We start from the raw sequence: 21,713 nt of genomic DNA, 5'->3' as shown, positions 1-21,713 counted from the left end.
ATTTTATATTACTTTATATCCTCTTGTCCAGCTGAGTTCACTTGTGTGGAATTAACAGATGTCAGATTTGGACATGATGGACATGAATGCCACAAGAAATGTGTGTAAATAAACCAACCCTTGTGTAGTATTGTTAGAACAGGTCATGGTAAGAGATGGCAAAGAAAGGGAATATTTCACAGGACCCTGTAATATTTTCTTGGTGGATTTTAGGGAGAGCTGAGGGGTGAATCAAGCTGATATCACTTTGGAAGCTAAAATCTTATCCTAAGGGTTATCTGAAAAACCTCCTGCTTTTTTGCTGAGATATGTCTGTGTCCATGAACAGCATCTGTTTCCCCATAGTGTGTTAAAACATTCATTACAGCAGCTGTAGTAATGGCATAGCAATCTCAACATTATCTTAGCGTTACACTTCATATTTGGGGTAAAGGACCAGGTAGGCTTTAATTACCAGCATGTCTTGAATGACAGCATATCAGGTAGCCTTGAGCTCATCCATAAAATTGAAAGGACAGTGGTTCTGGGAAACCTGCCACATCGTGTCAACAGGCCTTGTTTGCTTTTGAAGATTGCAGGCAACTGGATGGATTTGAAGAGCTGCCTTTTTAAGGACAGAAACAAATAAAAACAAGGTGCTGCAGGTGTTAAGAAACAAAACCTCTGTGCAGGCTGTGCTTTGCAGGGCAGGCCTTGCCCAGATGGGGGGTTCATCTGGAGTCTCTGCTCATATTCCTGGGTGTCCTCCCAATGGCAGCCAGGGAGCATGGGAGGAAACCATGGCTTCACATGCTAGATCTGTGACCGGAGTGGGGCAGAGGCCTATAGAGAGTATCACAGAGCAGAGCTGGCCCACAAGGATGGACACAGCTGTGGAGACATGAGTTTGGGAAGGGAGGCATTGATCATCTATTTCTTGAGCAGACTCCTCAGACCCATCTTGAATACTACCAGACGGATGGTACTCAAGTCTCAGTGTTCCAGATGCAGCCAGATGCTCCCGGTTATTTGAGGAGAAAGCCGAGAGACAGGTTCTTCATATGTTGTTATGGCTGTCCTGCTGGCTCAGTTAAAACCCTTTTTATCTCAGGATAAGGCTTAAATTCAGAATCAATTGCTTAAGATATTCCCATTCTCTTGTATTTTTTGTTTCCTTCGCCCCCACCCCTGCACACAGTAATTCTGTGTGAATCACACAATTGATTCTTTGGGTGGGAGGACAATATATGAACAGCTCAAGCACCTGATTGGGCTGGAAAAAAGAGAAACCTCCAAATATTTAGACTTTTTTTGCCTAGCTGGATTGGTTCCCTAGATCATGACGTGGACTCCCAGAAAACTGTGCCAGCTCATGGTGTTGCACGGTCCTGGCAATGAGTGGTGACTCATCTGTGGGGGAAGTGGGGAGGATGGAGTTTTTGAGGCTGCCCTTGTTGCCAGAAACACGCATGTGAAAACAAAGGGTCAGTCCACAATGGGGCTGTGACACCTTCTGAATGAAAGGGCTGGCAGTGGGGGTGAATGCATTGGAATTAATTAATGCAGGTAATGCTTTTAACTTGGGAAGTGCTAGAAAAACTAGCACCATTTGTTGCAGAAACAATAGACTCTTTTGCTGTTTATGAGGGTGGCAAAAAGCGGAACTCACCAAAGACAGAGGGACCAATGTGATGATGGGTGAACATTAGAATATACTTTCTGATAGTAATGTAGTGATTGGGATAACTTCTAGTCCTGAGAGACCAGAAACACTGCCTGTTTGCAACTTTAAAAAGAGTGAGTCAGTGACTTCCTAGTCTTTGGTACATAGCGATAGTGCTCTTACCTCCCAGGCATTTAGATTTTGTGTGTGTGCCTTTTCCAAACATTTATTACTGTTTCCTCTGCTTTTAAAATACAGCCAGACTATTACTGGGGGTGGTGTGGTGTGGTTTTGGGGGTTTTTTTGTATGGGTTTCACTCAATATAACACGAGACAGTTAAAAACAATCAACATAAAACCCTACAAAGTGCTGGCTGGATCTGTGGTTAACCCTTGCTTTAAAAAAGATGAGGTTACTTTTTGCCTGTCTCCTTTTAACACTATGGATCAGCTCTACGCCAGAAAAAGCCAGAGAGGGGCAATCCAGCCCAGACTTGAATGAGCTGCTATGGTACATCATCTGTTACTCCTGGTGTGCTCCAGTGAGACAAAGTGGTTAAAAATGTTGCTACACCTTTCCGTGGACTAAGGTGGCATTCTCTACGCATGTTGCTTGCAAGTATACTTGTTTGATACACTCCCTCGTTAGAATCAGTACTCATTTTCCTTGCCAGGAAGAAAATAAGAAAAAAGAAAAAAAAAAAAAAAAAGAAGGTAATTGATGGCAAGGTTTAAGGGTCATCACAGTATTTGCTTCCACTTCCATTCTTTTACAATGGCTTTAGTACTGTGCAATTACGGACTTGTTTTAAGCAGACCACCTCACGTTTTAAACATCTGCAGTAGTTCCAGCAATGAAACCAGGGCTATTGTAGCACTGAAGTCTCTAAAATTGCAGTGATTTTCAGTTGGATAGTGATCCACTGTACATCTGGAAATGTAGGTGTTGCCCTCAGGGAGCTGCATTTGGCATAACTTCCTCCTTGGGAACAGGGCACAATGAGATCACAGCTTCTCCTGGTCTCAGCTGTTGAGCAAATCCTTGTCAGGCCTAATAGCCAGTGCTCTTTCCCCTTGATCAGCTGGGCTTTGGTCATTGCTGAGTTGAACATTGTTCACTAAATGAATAGCTCCCAGAATGCAAACTTCACCTGTTATCCTTCCATTTAGGAAAATTGAGAGTTTTAGTCTTTTGTACTCTGCATTCAAGAGATGAGAGGAAAAAAACCCCACCTAAATGCCTCCATTTAAATGCAAATTTTGACTTTTCACGTCTGACAAAGTAGTGTGTTTGTTTTTATAAACAATATATATATAAATAAAAGCCATGGAATTGAAAGAACAAACCGCCTCTCTTGTTGATATATTTTCCACATAGTAATCTTTGCTCTCATCATGTTATGTATTTTTCTGTTCCTTTTTACTTTAAAACTAATTTTGCTGTGAGAACAAGAACAGGAGATCATCAGGAGGAAATACTCTGGCGCTGGCTGGTGCAGAGAAAACATGCCATCTGCCTAATGTGTTTCATCTTGTGTCAGTCTAAGATGCGTTGTTTGGATTTAACATGCCAGTCACTAGCCTAGAAAAAGTGCAGGCAGCAGCTCTGACACATATCCTGGCTAGGGCTCCAAATCCTTCCTGCTTTTCAGAGACTACGCTCACTACGAAATAGGCCACAAGAGTTTGGGCAGAAGGTACAGTTCTCATCACCTGCCGTGTCCTTACATTAGCGTTCGAGAGGCATTTGTGCAAGGAACTGAAGCGGTTTGGGTTATATTTTCAGTCTTCACCATATCACACTGTCAAGAAGCAAAAGCAAAGACCCAGCCTGAAAGTGGGTTATTTCAAAGAGGTCTGGCTGGTGGGTCTGAGGGGCTGGTGGCTGAGGATGTGGTGGTGTCTCCCCGGTGGCAACCACACAGTACAAGCTTCACCCTTCTCTGCTGTGTTAGGGAAGAGGTGGAGAAGCCATTTGGCATAGCAGCACACAGAGACATGCACTTGAGTCCCAAAAGCAGAATAGTCATGCAATGGAGCCCTCCTTGCTCTCAACTGGCAGGTCTCTACTGTCTGTCTGTCTGTCTGTGGGTCAGAAAGAGCTCAGCGTCTGTCCCTGCTCCACTGTGCAGTGTGGACTCGGCTGCCTGCAGGAGTGGGGCACATTTTGGGGCTCAACGCTGTGGTCAGGTTTCAGAAATGGGGCCTTCTTTATCAGATGTTTCCTCTTTCAGTCACAGAATTCTTGCCTGATAAATGGATGGCACATGTCTCAGCTGGGTAAATGTAGCTGGTCATATTTTGTTACACTGTGTGTAATAAAGACTTTAGCTTATTTTTTTATTAAGAAAAGAAGTTGGCAGACAGCTTTAAATGTCTGCCTAAGGACAAAACGAACTGAGTTTTGTAGATAGCTGCTTTTTTTTCTTAATAAATAAATAAATGGAAAGATTTTTATGTTGATAATAAAAATAACTAATGCAGAGCTTTTTCCACTAGTGCCTGGAGACATGGACAGATGTGGGATTTTGAAGGGATAAAGAATTGAAATCTGTTGGCAGGTAGTTGCTATAAAAATGACTATCCTTCCTGCCTCTTATTACAGACCAACATTCAACAAATGAGGAGTCTCTGAGAAAGCTAATGATGACAGGATCAGGTTCCAACCATCAGAGATAGCAGAAACCTCCTCCATTCAGAGAAATCTAAAGTTAAAGGGAAGTGGTTGAGAAAGCTGGGAGCTTTATTAACGTATACTTCCGGACTTTCTCCGACTCACAATGTGGTGTGTGGGAGTGTGGAGGGACGGAAATTGCCAGGGAAACTATGAAGAAACAGAGCGAGTTCACCAAAAGTTTGGTTTGCCCATGAGTTGTCTGCCGAAGTTTTGTGCGATCACTTTCTGCCTCCAGAGAACCTTCACTACGCTGCTGTTGCATGTAGTTGGTTTCTGTCTTGCTGTGTGGTCTGTTGTTGGAATAAGAGGGTAAACCTTGTTTTCTCACTTTTACCCTTCCAATTCTCTCCCCCATTCCACTGCGGGGGGAGTAAGCGAGTAGCTGTGTGGGGCTTAGCTGCCTACCGGGGTTAAATAACAACAATATTGCTTCACAATACAATCATACTGTAGGGCCAATCTCCTGAAGCAGTCAGTAACGTGTATCGTAGAACTGGCTAGTCACTCTAGCGTTTGGTGACTCAACCTGAAAACAGCATGTGGACCATCAGTGTTGATGCAGCATTTAGGAGAGCAAAGATCAAATGTTGATCTGATATACCTACAATTCAGAGCAAATTGCTTTGCTGTCCATTATAGACAGCTGTAACAATTACAGAGGAGAAGGATGAAAACAAGTTTAAAACATTTCTTTGTATTTAAAGATGCATTTTAAACACACACACTTATAAAGGTGTATATATACACACAGAAGAAAAAGCAGACAAAAACTGCCTAAATCTCTAAGTCAACCATTGGCAGTGTGGGTCAGCTGCTGCCGTCTAGGGTGGGAAATACCCTTCTTCAGAGTCCTCCTATACTTTTGTTTAGTTATGCCCTGGTGAATCCTCTTGATTGTTACTCTCTGATTATTTCTTATACCACTGTGCTGAATCTTGAGTCCTTGATGTTCTGCAAGACCTGAATATTCTTTCTGTAGGAAATGGTAAAAAAAATAGTGATCCCCAATATATGCTTGCAGGGGATACATTGTCTTTGAGATCTTGTGACTTCACTGACAGGCCCAGTTAGCTGCCCTGCTGTTTGGTCTGACAGGCAGAACACAAGGTGATACTGTCTGCAGCAATATGTTTACCTGTTGGCCAGTGTGGGTAGGGGAATATTGGAGGAAAAAAGTTTCAGATACAACTAATGCTGATAAGTGCCTTGCAAAAAAGCATGATATGTTGTGCTTTCAGTTGTAAAAGCAGATCCTTCCAAAATGACCATTACATTTTAGCTTTTATAGCACTGTACAGATAATAAATACTGCTAGATGTAAAGCACAGAGAAAACATTCTGCAGTTTGGTGCAAAATACTATGCTGATCTGTCTCTGAGTAGGTCAAACCCAAGAAAACCTGTTCTTCCAGTTTGATGAATCTTGGGTCAACAAGAGAATATCAGGGACAATTCTTTTTTTTATTTGTTAGCATGTTGTCCCTCCCCTCAGTAGCTATGTCTGATGTATAGTCCCTAATCTCTTTCAGTGTCCTTGTGTTCCTGTTTATTGGCTTTCACTTTTATCTCTTGCTTGGACGTGCTTGTTGACTGCACTGAGTACGAGGAAGGAAAAGAAAGACGCAACTTGGGAAAGAACAGTAGACTAATGACCATGGAGAACTTCTGCTTGTGGCGAGGCTGTGCCAGGAAGATGAAGAGAAAGAGTTAGTTTGCTTTTCAGCTATCAATCACTAGTAAAGCATGTGCACAATGTCCATCCACAGCCTTCCTGTCTTCCCAAGCAAGTAGATGGCCACATAACCCTTGAATGACACATTTAGTGTTGTTTCCTTCCACCTGACTGGGCAGGTTTGCACTTTGCATGCACGTATGTTTATTTCTCTCTTACTCCACATGGATCTATGTAAAGTACGAACAACCACTACAGGTCCTCTCATAGGTCCAACTAATCAGATTTTCTGGGTATGTTGTTAGCAGGCGGAAAAAGACACTCAGGGGCCTGTATAAGAAATTTTACATGTGTAAATTGAACCTTTACCTTTGATGTCCAGCTTGTAGTTGTCATTGGTTTAGGGGCTTCTTGAGCTGACAGTTTTATATAGAGCAAGAACTACTTTACAGTAATTTGTCTAATGGCTTTTAAAAGTAGACAGTTTAAACTGTAGGAATATGCATACTTTTCACCACCAATCAACACCTTAACTTTTTAAGAACTACAAAAGTATCATTCTGCAGCACAAATTAAGGTCTAATTGAAAAATAAGAACAGTGATGCTGCATCAAACCCAAGATCTGTTTTGCTCGGTATCCAATGACCTATTGCAGATGCTAAGGGATAGACTAAGAACAGGGCAAAGCTTTTGGCAATGTGTAATTTGGGGATTTTCTGATCAAGAAATTGTGTCCACTGCTTTGTGTGTAGTAACATAATGGAATCTTTTTCTTTGAATTTATCTAATTGATCTTTGAGTTCATCTGTGTTTTGGTCAAAATCTGGTGGCAGTGAGTTCTGCAGTATAAGTATAAGCTAATTTTAAAAAGCACTTTATTTTGTTTGCCTTAGGTCTTCTGCCTAATGACTATATTCTGCCAGCTGTTACTTATTTAGAAGAAATAGTGAATAATGCTATAGATTATTTGAGAGACTAGAGAAACTGGTTGTTACAGAGTTTGATTTGACTACACACAATTTGTCCAACTGGAATAGTTCCTAGGAAATTAGGGGACAGGGAGTCATAACTCCTAGCCATTGTTTTTGAGTCTACCACTCTTTGCCTTTGTAATTGGAGGTGAGGCAGGCAATGTCTTTGAGCCTTATTTATGTACTTGCAAAGTAAAGACTGTGTACCTTGGTCAGAAGGTTCTGCAGAGGTATAATTAAAAGTTATTGGTAAAACACAAAAATATTAATACTGCTATGAAGTGAATAGTTGAACAGGAAGTCTTGAGCTTAATATAGTTTCAGGTGTATAAGCAGCAATTAATGATGCCTGAAGACATTAAATGACTTGCGTATGGTTACACAGCAAGCAAGTGGCAGTCTAAGGAACAGTACCAAGGAGTGCTAAAACCCTCAATACAGCTACTGGGAGCATTTCAGCTGAGCAAACTTTCAGAACCAGACCAGAGCCAAATTGAATTATCTGGTGAAAACATGGTCATTTAGATATTTCTGTTTCATAACCTAATTTTCTTGCTTTAATTATCAGAATAAGGAACAGACAGTTACTACCTTCCTTTCTTTTTTCTCCCCCCCCTCTTTTTTTTTTGTAGTAGGGTTCCTTCCCTCTCCCAAAAAGCTGTTGATCCTTTTGCCACAGTTCTCCCCTCTCTTTTCTGAAATGAAAGCCCTCTTTCTGTAGAGCCGATGTTGTTCAGTAGCAGACAACAGAGCAAGGTAGGATTTACAGAGCATGTTCTGTGGGGCATATGGCGCGGACGTGCAAGTGAAGTCTGACATGGGCAGGGCCAAGTGAGATCAGCAAAGTTTAGAGTGAGGTAATGCCCCAAGACCCAGTTCAATCCCAATGCTTTATTCTAATTATTCAGGCAACTAAAGACTTCAGAGCTTGCAAAAGTCAAAACCCATGTCACTGAGTGTATGTGCATGTTTGCTCCTATATGAAGGAGAGAGAAGGGATGAGACAGAACAATGACTGTCCTTGTTCAGACTCACCCTTCCAGTTTTGGTGTGGGGTCAGGTCCAAAATCCAGAAGAGTGTATTTCCTCGTTCCTATTCATTTAGGGTAAAAATTATACAAGAATCGTCCATGCAGCTGACCCAAAAGTCTTGTCTAAACTTGATCTGGGTCTTAACATTGTTTCTTTGGCCCCTCTCTAATTTAATATGCATTTGAACAGAAGTGGCTTCTTGATAGAGCCTTTCACCTCCAGGTCACCCTTTCAAATCCAATTCAGGCCTGTCGTGACCAAATGTTACTACCATCTGACGGCTCTTCTGCATCCTGTGTGAATTGTTGGCTTCAGTCCAGTAGCTAGTGGACAGGTGCCTGAATTGCAAAAACTGCCAGAGCTGACACTAACTGGATGTCTCTGCAGAGGGGTCAAAGAGTGAATCAGCCTGGCAGATGAATTAATACTTAACTTGTACGCACTGTGATGCTTTATATCTTCAAAGTGCTTTACAAACGTCAGCTAATCCTCAGGAGGTGTTGTCATTTGCACTGGCAGGTGAGAGAAGCAAGCGGATAAAGAACCAGGATCAGAATATGCATGTTGCTGACCTCTCACTCTGAGGCCAAAACTATGAGTTTAGCTCTTTTCAGGGCTACTGATGGGCACACCAGAGCAGGGTTCAAGCTCATTGAAGAGGGTCCCATGTTCTTCTATGGATGAAAGCATCCCTTACTTTTTAAGACAGGCAGGAAAGCAGTGTTGATGGACATGCCATCCTTTTGCTGTATGAATCCATGGAACCAACAGAAGTCTGTTCTCCATTCTCTCTGAGGCACTAACGAGTCATGTTAGATTATGCCTATCATTAAGAGGTATCATTATTTAGACTGAGAACTTGCCATGTAACCAGATCAGCAAATAATTACTTTTGAATGGCAACTGGGTTGGAGTGGTTCATTCCAAAAGACAACAGCTCTTGGAACGTCATTGAAATAATCTGAAAAAAATGCATGAAGTGTTATGAAGAATTGCTAGAAGGTCAAACAGAGTTAGTGGTACAGCAGTGTTTGCAAGCTGCTTCTGCAGGGACACTTAAAAGATAATTGTCAGATTATGTAAAGGTGTCTATAGGAATAAGGAGAAATTGGCTTTTGTGCTTCATATCGGTGAGAATAAGAGTGGTTCTAAACTGGCATTTTCCCTTCTCTGACAAACAAGATGAGGAAACGTTTTTATTTTTTTTAAGGTTTTTAACCTTTAGAAGGTTTTTAAACGTAGTAAACCACTTTTCTACTATTAATTTCTTATGTAAATAATTGCTGTTGTTGCCATGGTGTTTACAGAGGTGAACGGAGCAGGTAGTCCGTGAGATGATGAATGGAAGGAGAAAGATGTTGTCCGTATGGTTACAAAGGGGTAGTGGCATACCTCTGAAATAGTGCTTCTAATAAGGTGTGGCTTACATCATCTGCAAAACTGGAGATGACACTGTAAGACTGACTTGTCAGAGGTTATAAAGAATGGCAGAGGAAAATGTTCTTGGAAGTATTTGACTGTTTGGGGGTTTTTTTGGTGAGGGTTTATGCTGGCCCTTTCAAATTTTGGGGAAAAAATATGGGGAGAAGGTAGATGTAAGAAAAGTGATTTGCGTAAAATTCACCTTACCAGGCATCCAAATCCAGGTATTTCAAGGGAAGCTTGAAAATGTGAACAATATCCAGACAGTTTGAATTCTACCTCATGTTCCCTTGTATAGTCAGAAGGAGACAAGTGGTGTGTAACCCTAAAGAGTGATTCAAGGCACTGGGCAGAGTTCCCTGGAGCTGAAAGGGCCAGGACTGGTGCTTTCTAGCTGAATGTAGACTGCTGAACATGTGGTGCTGAACGGTCAGTTTTCCTTTATTTTGCTTATTAGCACATTGTGCTTGTGTTTTCTGGTGTCACTACTGTAGGTGTTGCCAAAATAACTAAGCGTGGGGTACGGTGTGTATGTAAAAATGGATATATTTGAGACCTATGCAGAATTTTCTTTTGAGAGATTCTGGACCTGAGGAAGCACCAAACAGCCAGTCTTCTGGGAATTTCTGAATCTTTTCTGAACCAAAAGGGGCAAACTCCTTATGCTGTGCCAACTGTTGTACGTCCATTTGCTTCAAACAGTGGCTTAGCAGTAAGAGTGCAAAGTCTGCCGGGGGTGTGTTATGTTCTCTACCGCTAATGAAAGCCATGGTTTTAGTGGCTTGTATAAAACATTGCAAGGAGTTTATCCCATCCCCTGTATGAAATATTGGAGTGAAGAAGGCTTTTGGACGCTCTCTCTCTAAACCAATTGCTATGCCCAAGAATTAATAAAATCCATATTGAAGTGACAGCTGGTGGACAGAGCTGGCTTCTTCCTGCATCATTTGTCTCTCTAGTGGCTCATGTTCTGGACTCAATGCACATTTATCCTTTTATTACAGCATTTATTGATTTTTATTTATTTATTTATTTTTAAAATCTCTGTTTCCTTAAGAATCATAATTGCACTTTTCAAAATCTAACATTGGGCATATCAGCACTAGCTATTAACATCATTCTTTCCTGTTGCTCTTTAATTACTGACCTTCACAGGCATTCAGCTAATGAAATAAAAATGCAGACAAGTGAGAATATATTTTCTCAAAACTTTACATGGCGTCATGAACCAGTTTCCAGTTTCTGTGCTGCTTTGACTATTTCATATCTTGACAATGTGTGTGAGCTCTTATTCTTTATCCATTATTTCTTTCATTTTTTCCCCTCCCTCATTTATATGTATATTTCTCAAGCTGCCAGAAACTTTAGACTGACTCAGAACAGTGGAAAGTGTGTGTCGCAAAGATTCAAATAAACTTTAGAGCAGAAATTCATTTGCTTATTTATTTATTCTGGTTTTATGTGGTAAGTGGCAAGAAGAGGCAAAGACCATTCTTTTCAAGGGAGAGAATGTTAACTGTTGTTTTCTAGGAAGTGGAGTTCAATCATTGTCTCTGTCAGTCTAGTGAGTGATTTCTGTTTTGACACACAGAGAAAAGAAAGACCAAGTCTGCCTTTGTTTTCTCCAACTCTGTAAGCTGGGTCATCCAGGTAATTACAGCTTTACTTAAGAAAGAGAGTGTGAGAGAGAAAATCTCTGCTGCTGCTTGTAAGCACAAAGAAAAGACACTTGAGGGAATTAAATTGCATGATGATTTTTATAAGGCATCTGAATCATTTTGCATTCCACCTTTAAAGCAGAAAATGATGAGTTTAATATCATATCGTAGGATGTAACTTGTAAGTCTCTCAGAAGGCAGCTATGGCATCTAGAGATGTTTGAGCCTGGTTATTCATTATTTTCTGCTTAAAGGCTGAAGCAAATGTGACTATGAGACTTTGAGCCACCTCTAAATTTATTCCCATTCTTACTTGTAGATGCTACTGCATTAGAAGCCATAACCAGGGTGGGTTCTGCTGTGTAGATACTGACAGATACCCCTGTGGTTTAACAGCAGATAGGATTGGTTTATGTTTTAAGTGTGTTTTTATGTGCTTATGTAAATGCACACATACATTTATTAACTTCATTCTCCCATTAAAAGTCTCCCCATCTCAAAGAGAAACAATTTCAGAAGGTCAGCTCTCTGCTGATTTTTCTAAAATTCCCATCAGTGGGTGACATTATATATTTAATAAAATGTTAATTCTGTGATCCTGCCTAAATTGCAGGAGATCAGTAATTATGTCAAAATCTTCCAGAGAACCTCAACTGAAATATGAAACTTTATTCCCTAGCTTAAATTTGTAGTGTGGCAGTGGGTGAAACAGTTCCTACATGTAAAGTACTTACGGATATGTATGACTCTAAAGAGAGAGAAGAAATACCATTATTGTTCAGGAACATATCTTAATTCTTTTGCAAAACTTGTCTGCAAACAAATTGTCTACTACTTGGCCTACTACTTGGGGCACGAGGTGGCAAACTGCGAGTTTTATGTCCCAGTGACTGGGCTGTTATTGTCCATTTTAAGGCCACAATATCTTTGTGTTTGTGAATAAAGAGAATTTTTCCATTAGGAACTCATGTGTTATATTAACAATGCACTGAATTATTTTGTTCTGTAATGGAGAATGCTCCAGATGTTTCCCTTTGATAAAATAATGAATGTGATGAGAAGAAAAGAAATGTGAAACACTGAAATACTGTTCTGCTCACATACAGCAGTGTCTGGGAGTAGTACATCTAACTGGCAATTACTCTAGCAATATTTAACAGCTTTCTGAATAGGATGGACAATTGCAAATTTGGACTATATTTAGTGGGCAGGAATATGTGAAATAGAGTTTTTTATATGTTCAGTAGGAGAGTAAGGAACAAAGACCAGAAAAACCAGTTGAATAGCTATTGTGGGCTGACTTAGGAAATGACTTTTGAAATATGTTGTAATGAATGACTGGATAAATGTTTTTAAACACTTGTCTGAGTGATGAGCTATCTGTTGAATGTCACGGTTTCCAAATAAGCGATCTGGAAGCTTAATCTTTAGGTGAAGGTGATATCTGTGAAGGACACTATTCCCTCACAAATAATCATTGTAACCAGACTATTTGCAAATGGTTTTGATGATCAAGAAAGATCTTCAAAGAAATTTCAGCACCCCAAGAGTCTCTAAAATTCTCTGGAACACTTTTATCAGCAATTTTTTTAGCAAGAATCCTAGGAGAGTTTAGAAAATATTCTCTAGTGATGCTGTGTTAGACTGGATGACTTGATCAATTGAATACTAAGCTGAGGCTCAGATCACCCATGTTCTGCAGGTGAATTTCTTGCTGGATAGCCTATGGAAAGTTATCTTATTAATCTGTGCCTCTGTGTTCCTGTTTGTAGACACCTTCTTTTGGAAACAATTTGATAACTATAGATGAATAAGTATAGTATGACACAGCACAAATCATACAGTTTGTGCCAGGACCTTTATTTGTGTTAAGACACAAATGATACTAGTCTATTGTTATATATCTCACTGTGCTTCTCAACTACTTTATATTAGTAAATATGTCCCTATAAAGAAATCTGTCTAGTTCTTCTAAAATAAGTATGACTTAGGTCACTGACTTCTATGTGAAGGACACTCATGCTTTACAAATATCCAGTTTAACTAGATTATCTCCTCACTTCATCATCAAATCACTGTTTAGAGACTCTACAACATGTTCTGTTTTATGGTGATATGCCAGCGTGCATCTGATCTCATCAAATTCTGTTTCTGATGGGGAAATTATCTTATGAAAAATAATATTACTCAATCTTGGTTTTAATTTCTGTATGCTTGGAGAGGAAGAAAATCCTTTGTGGTATTTCATCCTGTCAATGCTAATCTTTCTCCTCAGTGCTATATCTCCAAATAGCGGATGTGTGCTTTATTGCAGTGTTGGTCCTCTATAGCACAGCATAATGTTTTGGCAGGAGCAAACAATTTATTGTATTAGAGTCAAATACAATCAAATGTTCCTTTTCCTATGAAGCATGGTCAGATATTGATATTGCATTAGCTAACATTTTAACATAGGAGAGGCTTAATAAGATACAGTATTACTCTCTCTAGGCTGTTTAATTAAACTAAACAGTCACTGTGTATTGTACATTGGTTTTCTGCCAAGGGAAAGTAAATCTGTATCATATTAGTTTCACATACCAAATTATGTTCTCCCCCCATCAGAGACTCTCTAGAAGAGCTGACACTGCTGTCACATGAACTGCATAATCCAAACTGCATTTGTATTACATTGGACTGTCTTGTAGCTCAGTATTCTCCAGTAGCCTGAGCAAGGTTTGTGTGCAGACAAGACATGTGGCCGGAGAGCTACATGTTGTATTTTACTGGCCAGGGTCCCTATTTGCTGGCGAGGGGTACAGGGCTAAGCATCATAATCCCTGTCCTGCTAACAGAGCTCTTCTCCATCCCCCTGTTGGGGCTGGGAGATCTGAACTGTAACCCTCTGGTCACCAGGAAGGTTCTTCCTGGCTCCATGGTGGCCAGGTAACAGGGGTGGGTTTGTCACTGTCTAGTCACAGAGCACCTGTCTAGCACAGAGCACGGTTCAGGAACAGAAGTTGCAAGTGTTTGGGGAAACTCTGGGTGATCCAGCAGCATCTGCTCTGGTAGCACTTTTTAGTACTGGATGTTGCCTTCTCACTGCTGTCAATGGCACTGTACATGGTGATCAAGGTGAACATTCACTCTTTGCCATTGATGGCAGGGGAAGTAGTATCACTTATATATGATGTGACGAGAAAGATGTGTCCCTGGACTGGAGACTTGAGCAGCGTTTCCTTATAGAGCCTTCTGACACTGAATTGCCAATCCAGGAAGAGTATGGGGAGAGCAGGCACTTCTGTGTTAGGGGGTCCTGCTGTTTTCTTTTGAAGCAAGAGCTGATGCAGAATCACATGGGAAGCTACAAGCAGAGAGGCATTCAAGGCACTTGCTTTTGGGAGTCGTTCTGTTGAATTACTACTACAAAGCAGAGTAAGACAAAAACATTTGTGGTACTTCTCCTTATAAACCAAAATAAACTGCACAGGAAATGCTGAAGTCTTTTTTACACAATTTTGAACCTGTCTTTCCTGGCAGAAGGGTACATCTGCATATTGCAATGCAGAACTGTGCAGAGATGGCAAAGCTGCGCCCGAACAATCATGCTCTAGAACTGGAAGGTGCATATTTTTACCAGTGGCACTAAGCCCTGTATCAAAGCGAAGGATAATGCTTTGGCTCTATTTTGCACAATGTCCTGTGCTGCATAAATGTTCCAGCCTCCTCAGAACAGGTAAAGAAATGTCTATCATGGTCCTGTGTTGCATCTCACATACACCCACAAAGAGGCATGAATGGTTGGATGCATCAAAGCAATGTCTTTAGTGTGGCTCTCTGATGCTGGCACCATGGTTAGATTCAAGCATGGCAGTATTGGATTTATGAGAGGCTTCACGTACATAACACAGTTATGATTTATCTCATGCTGAATGTTTTGTTGTTGTTGTTGTTTTCCCTCAACAGAAGATTAACCTGGAGTTCTATATTGACATCCATGCCCACTCCACCATGATGAATGGCTTCATGTATGGGAACATCTTTGAAGATGAGGAAAGATTTCAGCGACAGGCTGTTTTTCCCAAGCTACTCTGTCAGAATGCCGAAGACTTCTCTTATGTAAGCAATGTTTCTCTTAATTAATTTCTTCCTAATTTATTTTTTAATGATAAATCTCTGGCTTAATTGGATTGTGTGAATGTTATTTTAATATGAATAGAAGGCTACTTAAAATTTTTGTCATTATTAGCTACCATCTTCCCTCTTATACTTACCTTATCCAAAAGTCGTAAGTTGTGATCTTATGTATTGTCATTAGACACATGAACAGACACAGGTTCTTCATCTTCTGTATTATAACCTTTGGTTCTGAATTATTGGAACACTTAGTTTTTATCAAAAGATCTTTTGTCTTTTGATCAACTGGATCAGCTTTATTATTTCATTGTTTATATTATATTGGCAAATTTTTTTACTTGTACACTTTAAATGATAATATAATAGCAAATAGAAGTAAAAATAATAAACTGGAAAGAAAAGGTTAGATTATTTTCTGTTGAAAGTTGTGACAAAGGCAATGTATGCTTTTGAAATTCTTTGATATTACCATGGAAAACTGTTCTGCAAGAAAATCTGCAATTGCTCAATACATGTCTTGTAACTTGGAAGAAAGTATGTGTGTAGGTATCTCTGGATATTGGAAATAAATTGTAAACTCCTACAAATGAGTTGGAAAGGGGCATATGTTTTTAGAGCAAGTTTCGAGTAGAACAGATCCTTAGCACACATTGGTTGCAGAAGCTCTGCAGAAGTCAGTAGATTTAAGACTCTGGTCAGTCTGTTGCAACTTTGTGTTCCAGTACAACATCCTGGCCCTTTCCGTAGTCTCTTTTGTGCATCGGTTTTCCTTGAAAGCTGTGCAAGTAGAACACACAACACCCAAGCCTGCCTGCAACTGCTTGTTTGCTTCTCCTGGCCCACCTTACAGACCTGTGGAGCCACCAGCTAAGCGACTTCTATACAGCTGTCCCTTGCTCTGTTTCAATCTATGCAGTCCAGGTTTGCTTAAGTGGGCAGTCTTTCAAGTAAGAGGTGTTTGGTGTCCCATTTTGCTTTGACTGGGATAAGGAATATTCAGAAATGCATCTCAGCCAAGGCAGTGGGAACTTCCAGCCATGAGCTGTGAGGAGGGAAGGCAGTGGATGACATTTGGCAGCTATATAATGGCAACAGGCTCAATTAAAAATTACTTTAGAATCCTGCACCAAGCAGAGGAGAGCAGAAGAACCTACTGTTTGGGCCCTGATTTTATGTCTGTTACGTTCTTAACCCTCTTTGTTACCCACCATACGTTTTCCCAGTCTTTGCTGTCCCTGTTTTGCTTATACTTCATCCTCCTGGTACTGAGAGATAAACCTGGGTCTCCTCTCAAAGATGGGGACAGCTGGGACATAGTGCCTGCCTCCTCTGCAGTGCCATCCCAACCAGCCTGTGGCAGAGGTGGTGGGTGGAGGAGGATAGGGACCCTGCAGCATTCCATGTGTTTAGCTCTAGAGAAAAAAAATCTAAAAACAGATACAAAAGCAGACGAGTCTGCACAGCAAAAGAAACTGTAATTGGAAAAAAGGCCATTTTCATTATGGCAGGAATGCTAGCCTACAGCTTTCTCATCAAGATGCTGTAGAGAATTTTTTTGTCTTGTGTTTGTGCATATTGCACTGTGGAGTTTGAGTGGAAAGTGAGTATAGCAATGGAGTTGTGCCACTGTTTTCCTGACAGATATGTTCCAGCAAAGGAAAGAGGAATTGAAACCTCCTGATTCCTGTCCGTTTCTCTATTCTATGGTAGTTTGTTTTATGCAAGAGTGGGAAAAAGTTTGGATCAGTCTCTGACTTTCCTAAGGCTAGGCAGAAGATATCCTTTCCTCTGTCTTTTCTATTGTCAGGAGGGGGGCATCTCGCAGACCAAACATTTGCCTTTTTGGGCATTCTTGGAATCAGCAGTGGCAGCTGGCTGGGTAAGGCCTGGGAGGGTGTGTGGCTGCTGTTGCTTCCTCTGTTGCCTCACAGTATTGTTTAACCATTGTCAGTATTGTTTAACCATTGTCTGTATGTTTTGGGAGTTCAGGGGACTGCTGCAGTGTGAAGCTTTCTGCGATCAGCTACTGCAAGGGCTTCTCAGAAAACTGTCCAGAGCGCAGAAGGCCGAATCCATACTAAATGAGGAGGGACAGCAGCTGCATCTGTTCCTAGCTGTTTGGAGCCTGGGGAAGAGCGAGTTGGGTTCAAGGAACAGCCTGTTCTTGTCCAAGAAGACCTCAGTGATTGAGTTTCTTATCTGCACCTGGTTGTTTCAAAATCACATTATAGATAAGAGGGCATTCATAGATCGTAGCAATGAAAACCTGCAAATGATAGGAGTTTAGAAATTTTGTGCTCAAGTGTGGGATTTCTCTCTGTTACTGTAGGAGATTAAGGGTTCCTCTTAGCGCAGGCCTCAGTTGACAAAGGGAAAATCTTTGTGAAAATGACGTAGGAAACAGAAGCCAATAGCTAAATAAACAGCGCAGTCTCTCCCCTTTGACTCTCAATCTCTTTTCTGTAGAAGCTGGCAATCAGATATATATGTTGGCATCCAGTGCACCACAGTTTGACCTAGGTGCTGCTGGCACTCAGTACATTGGGCTTTCAACTCACATCCTACTGGTCTCTTGAGACCGGAAGCTTTTGCCCTGCCATCCATCCAAGCCATTCTTCTCAGAGCAGCTGAGGGGATAGAAGTGTTGGAAAAGGAGACAGCCACAAAGTGTCTGACGTGTGTGAAGCAAGAGGAGTGAATATTACTGCTGTCTCCAAGTGGGAAAGTCTCTGTTCTCTTGTTTTCAGCTCCAGCCATGTGGGTTATGTGACTGGTTGGAAATATCAGGGGTGAAGTTTGCTGCTTGAAAGAGAGGAAAGAAATCCAGAGCTTCCTGCATTTAAAAAGGGGAAAAAAAAGTGTTGAAGATTAAAAATAGTGTATGTAAATATGCCCTATTGACTGCTCAAAGGGAAGGGGGGAAGTGCATCGTTAACATTACCAGGCTGGTGTTTGAAAGTGTGGGAATGGACCACTGTTGTTACTAATTAATTTTCCAAAGCTTCAGGAGGTCTCATTTACATTGTATGCTGCTGCGGCCATTTGTTGGGATTATAATACTTCAACAGCAGCACTTCAAGTGAAAACTGGCGGCTGCATGAAGTGTTGTCCATAATTGACTAGCTCCATGTCTTCACACAGCACAGAGACAATGTTCCATTATGTTATCCATTGACAGTATCATTGAAAAGATTACTCTCCTTAAAGCATCTGTCAACCTTGATTGATTTACAAGGGACAAAGAACTGAAAAGGTTTGAAGTGCGGGTACAATTTTTGCCACCGTTTAGCATACATAATGGTTCTCCTTTGATGTCAAAAGCTCATCTTCTATTAATAATGCAGAGGGCTTTTGAATGCAGGCTACTTGTATGGAGTTCCACACTAATAACCTACTTGCTGTGAAATGGGATTCACTTTGGAGAAGCAGTCATTTGTCTGGGTTTTACATGTTTGGAATGAATCCCGACTCAAAGGGATTTTTTTCAGTGCTCTGCATGATTGCAGCTGAGCCCGGCACGGGTTAGGGAAAGCAGGCAAATCCTAGCCTGCTCCTCCAGCCGAGAATCTGGCAGAAATCACGCAGCCAGATGCAAAGGAGCATGAACAACAAGCCTAAGATGATGCGATCAAATGCCTTGTGCCGTTTTGTCTGGCAACCTTCTATTAATATACTTTAGAGTGCATTTCATGCCTGGACTGCTTTCTTCACCTGTCATTTCCAATAGGCCTTTTTATTTAAATGACAGCATCCAAGGAAGATTGGTGATTAGAGTAGGGGATGGATAGGGGATTTGCGCCTGCATGCCTGTTATAGGACCAAAGGCAAGTCACCCAATGTCTCTGTACCCTATCTGTTGAGCAGAACACTTAACCTCACAGTACTCTGGAAGGCTGACTGTGGTTTGCAGGTAAAAGTTGTGAAAGGGACCAGAAATTCTTCGTTTTTACATGACTTCAGAAACAGAGGCCTGCCTTTGGTTTAGCTGTCAGCACGTGAAGAGGGAAGTGAAAGAAGAGCTAGGAAGTTTTTGCTCCCAAATAAATACATGAGATATTCTTGGGCAGCTGTCTGGGGAAAAAGGACAAATTCTGTAAGGGAAACGTTTTATATTTTCAAGGTTTAAGAAGGATATTTTTAAACATTGGGGAGTAAATATAATCTGTATGAAAGCTCTAACAGTGAGAGCTGACAAGCTCTTTTGAAAGGCTGACTCATTGGGTTTTAGGAGCAGCTGTTGACACCATGTCTGAGTGCCTTACACATCAGCCATGGCTAGGAGTTGCTGCAGTATTTGGAGGGGTGTTCTTCATTTGACCTTTCTTGTTCTGGAGAGCGGATTAGTCATAACGACCAGACACAAGCACTTGAGCATTTCAAGAACCTGCTAGTCTTAGGGGTGGCTAATTTTGACCTTTGTGACAGTATGAGAGGAGACCATCTGTTCTCTCTGGTTCATTTAAAAGAAACAACCACAGCCATTCTTGGATGGCTTTATCACTTTGTAATGATTGCTCTTCTTTGCAGTTAAAGGAAAAAGACTGGCCAGAGGTACTTGGCTTAGTCTTGTTGTTTTTTTTCTTTGGACTCTGAACTGGTGGTACTTGGGATACCTTTGAGTTCTCATTTCATTTTGTTGTATTCAACCTCCCAGCAGAGCACCTTCCTTAGAAATACTGTTTGTCGTGCTTTGTGTGCTGTGGTTAGCCAAAGACCCTGATAAAAACTTGGGGTCCCATTATGTTGGGCACTGGGTAACTACTAAGAAAGCCCACAACCCCAAGAGCTTCCAGTCATGCTGGGAAAGAGACAGAGAGTGGGTGGGAAGTGTCTTGCTTGAGGAAATCGCAGAATAAAACCCAGGTCTCCAAAGCACCAGTCTGGTTTCTTTGTCAGCAGTTCCCTATGTTTTATACCATGCTGCGCACTCAACAGTGAAGTCTCTGAACAACAACCCACCCAGTTTCCTTTAGGGAAACATGTTGTTAACCCCAGTGCCATAACGCTGTGACCTCAAACATATTTTTGAGACTATCATTGTCTCAACAATATGAGAAAATTCAGATTCAGTTTTGGCTTTTTTAGCCTGGATATCTAAAACTGAGCAACCAAGGAAAAGATTTTAATCTATCCATATTTTCTATTGTTTTGCTTTTATCCACATACTCCAGGTCTGTTCTTCTCATTTCCACAGCACCCCCCTCATCCATCCAAGCTTTCTTAGGGAAGATGTGTTCCTTCCAGCAAATCTCCTCCCATCTACCACGGCAGCCTTGCTGGGCTGTTATCACTTACCCTGGCTGGACATCTCCGTCCTAGTCTTGTGATCGCTGTTACTAATCCCAGTGTGTTTTGGGCCATGTCTGAAGGAAGTGCTGGCACAAGTGCCTGAGGGAGTAACAACAGCTCATGAACATTGAATGAGCAAATCCCAATAATCTGTTCCAAAATAAAGAAGAACTAGTTTGTGTTGCATGTGGCTGGGCAGGGAAGGGGGAGCAGTGAGCAAGTTGCTCAGACCTAGAATTCATCCCGAAGTAAAATCCATACTCACTTGCACCACCGTCTCCTAAGTGCCTCTCTGCTGTTTTGGCAAAAAAGACCCTTGTCCCAAAAAGGCAAAAGCTGTTGCGTTTAGGTACATTTTGTTAACATCATGCAAGCTTAACAGATCTACTCAGAAATCTCTTAAAACCTGAGCGCAACAAATGATCCTCCCTTCTTTTTTGTTGTCTTGTACCAGGGCATTTCCAGGAAGACAAATACAGCTATTATATGCTTTATCACCCCTCTGGGATGCATTTCTGCTTGCTGCTTCTTGGACATGTTGCTCCATAAGTTCATTCATTTATTTATTTATTTTTCCTGGAGGCTGGGTGAGGGGAGAGAGGAAATGTGTTTCTGGTGGCACAGGGAACAGATTGTAAAGCCTGTGCTTCTAAGCATTGGTTTTGGTCTCACAAGAACTCTGCCCTCTGGAGAGTCACAGCTAAATGAAACTGCTCCATTACATCGTGCTGAACCAGTCCACCTCTCTTTTTATACAGAGGGTTGAATTAATTTGTATTGCAAAGAAAAGGAAAAGGAGGGGGGAAAAGTGTTTGAGTAAATGGATTTTCTTTCAGTACATTCTTGCTGTGTTGTTTGTGCATATAGGAGTTGACAGTCCCTTCTCCATCCCCACACAGGTAGAAAGTTTGAATATCCACAGAAGAAACAAGTTTTCATAGCAATTTTATGGTTTATTTTCAAAGACCATCATTACTCTTACCTAATGTCAACGAGCTGGGAACAGGTGACAGCCTCCCAGAGTAGCACAAATGAAAGGAGCTCCTTTACATTCAAATGCAAGCTACCTCTCTTGCAGAGCACTGCAAAATTCACTTGGCTAGGACAAACTGTGCTGTGAAGGAGGGGTAGGAAGTTGGTTAAGAATTGGACACCCATCCCCCTCCCAGAATCTCTTTCTGGGTATTACCTCTTTAACTATGTGATATTTTAACATATGTAGAACACAAGTCTG

The 21,713-nt window shown here is 41.2% G+C and overlaps 1 protein-coding gene across 1 annotated transcript in view; it reads left to right on the top strand.

Moving 5' to 3' along the window:
* The window catches only part of AGBL4 (AGBL carboxypeptidase 4), a 946,609-nt gene that overhangs the window by 840,733 nt on the left and 84,163 nt on the right, over positions 1-21,713 (top strand). The window contains exon 10 of the mRNA XM_050901055.1: positions 15,020-15,172. Within this exon, the coding sequence (XP_050757012.1) occupies positions 15,020-15,172 (153 nt within the window). The remainder of the gene's footprint in view (positions 1-15,019; positions 15,173-21,713) is intronic.

Source organism: Gymnogyps californianus, chromosome 8 (assembly GCF_018139145.2).
Source record: "Gymnogyps californianus isolate 813 chromosome 8, ASM1813914v2, whole genome shotgun sequence".
Taxonomy (NCBI): domain Eukaryota; kingdom Metazoa; phylum Chordata; class Aves; order Accipitriformes; family Cathartidae; genus Gymnogyps; species Gymnogyps californianus.
The sequence above is the reverse complement of the archived record's forward strand: the minus strand, read 5'-3'. Positions and strand labels throughout refer to the sequence as shown.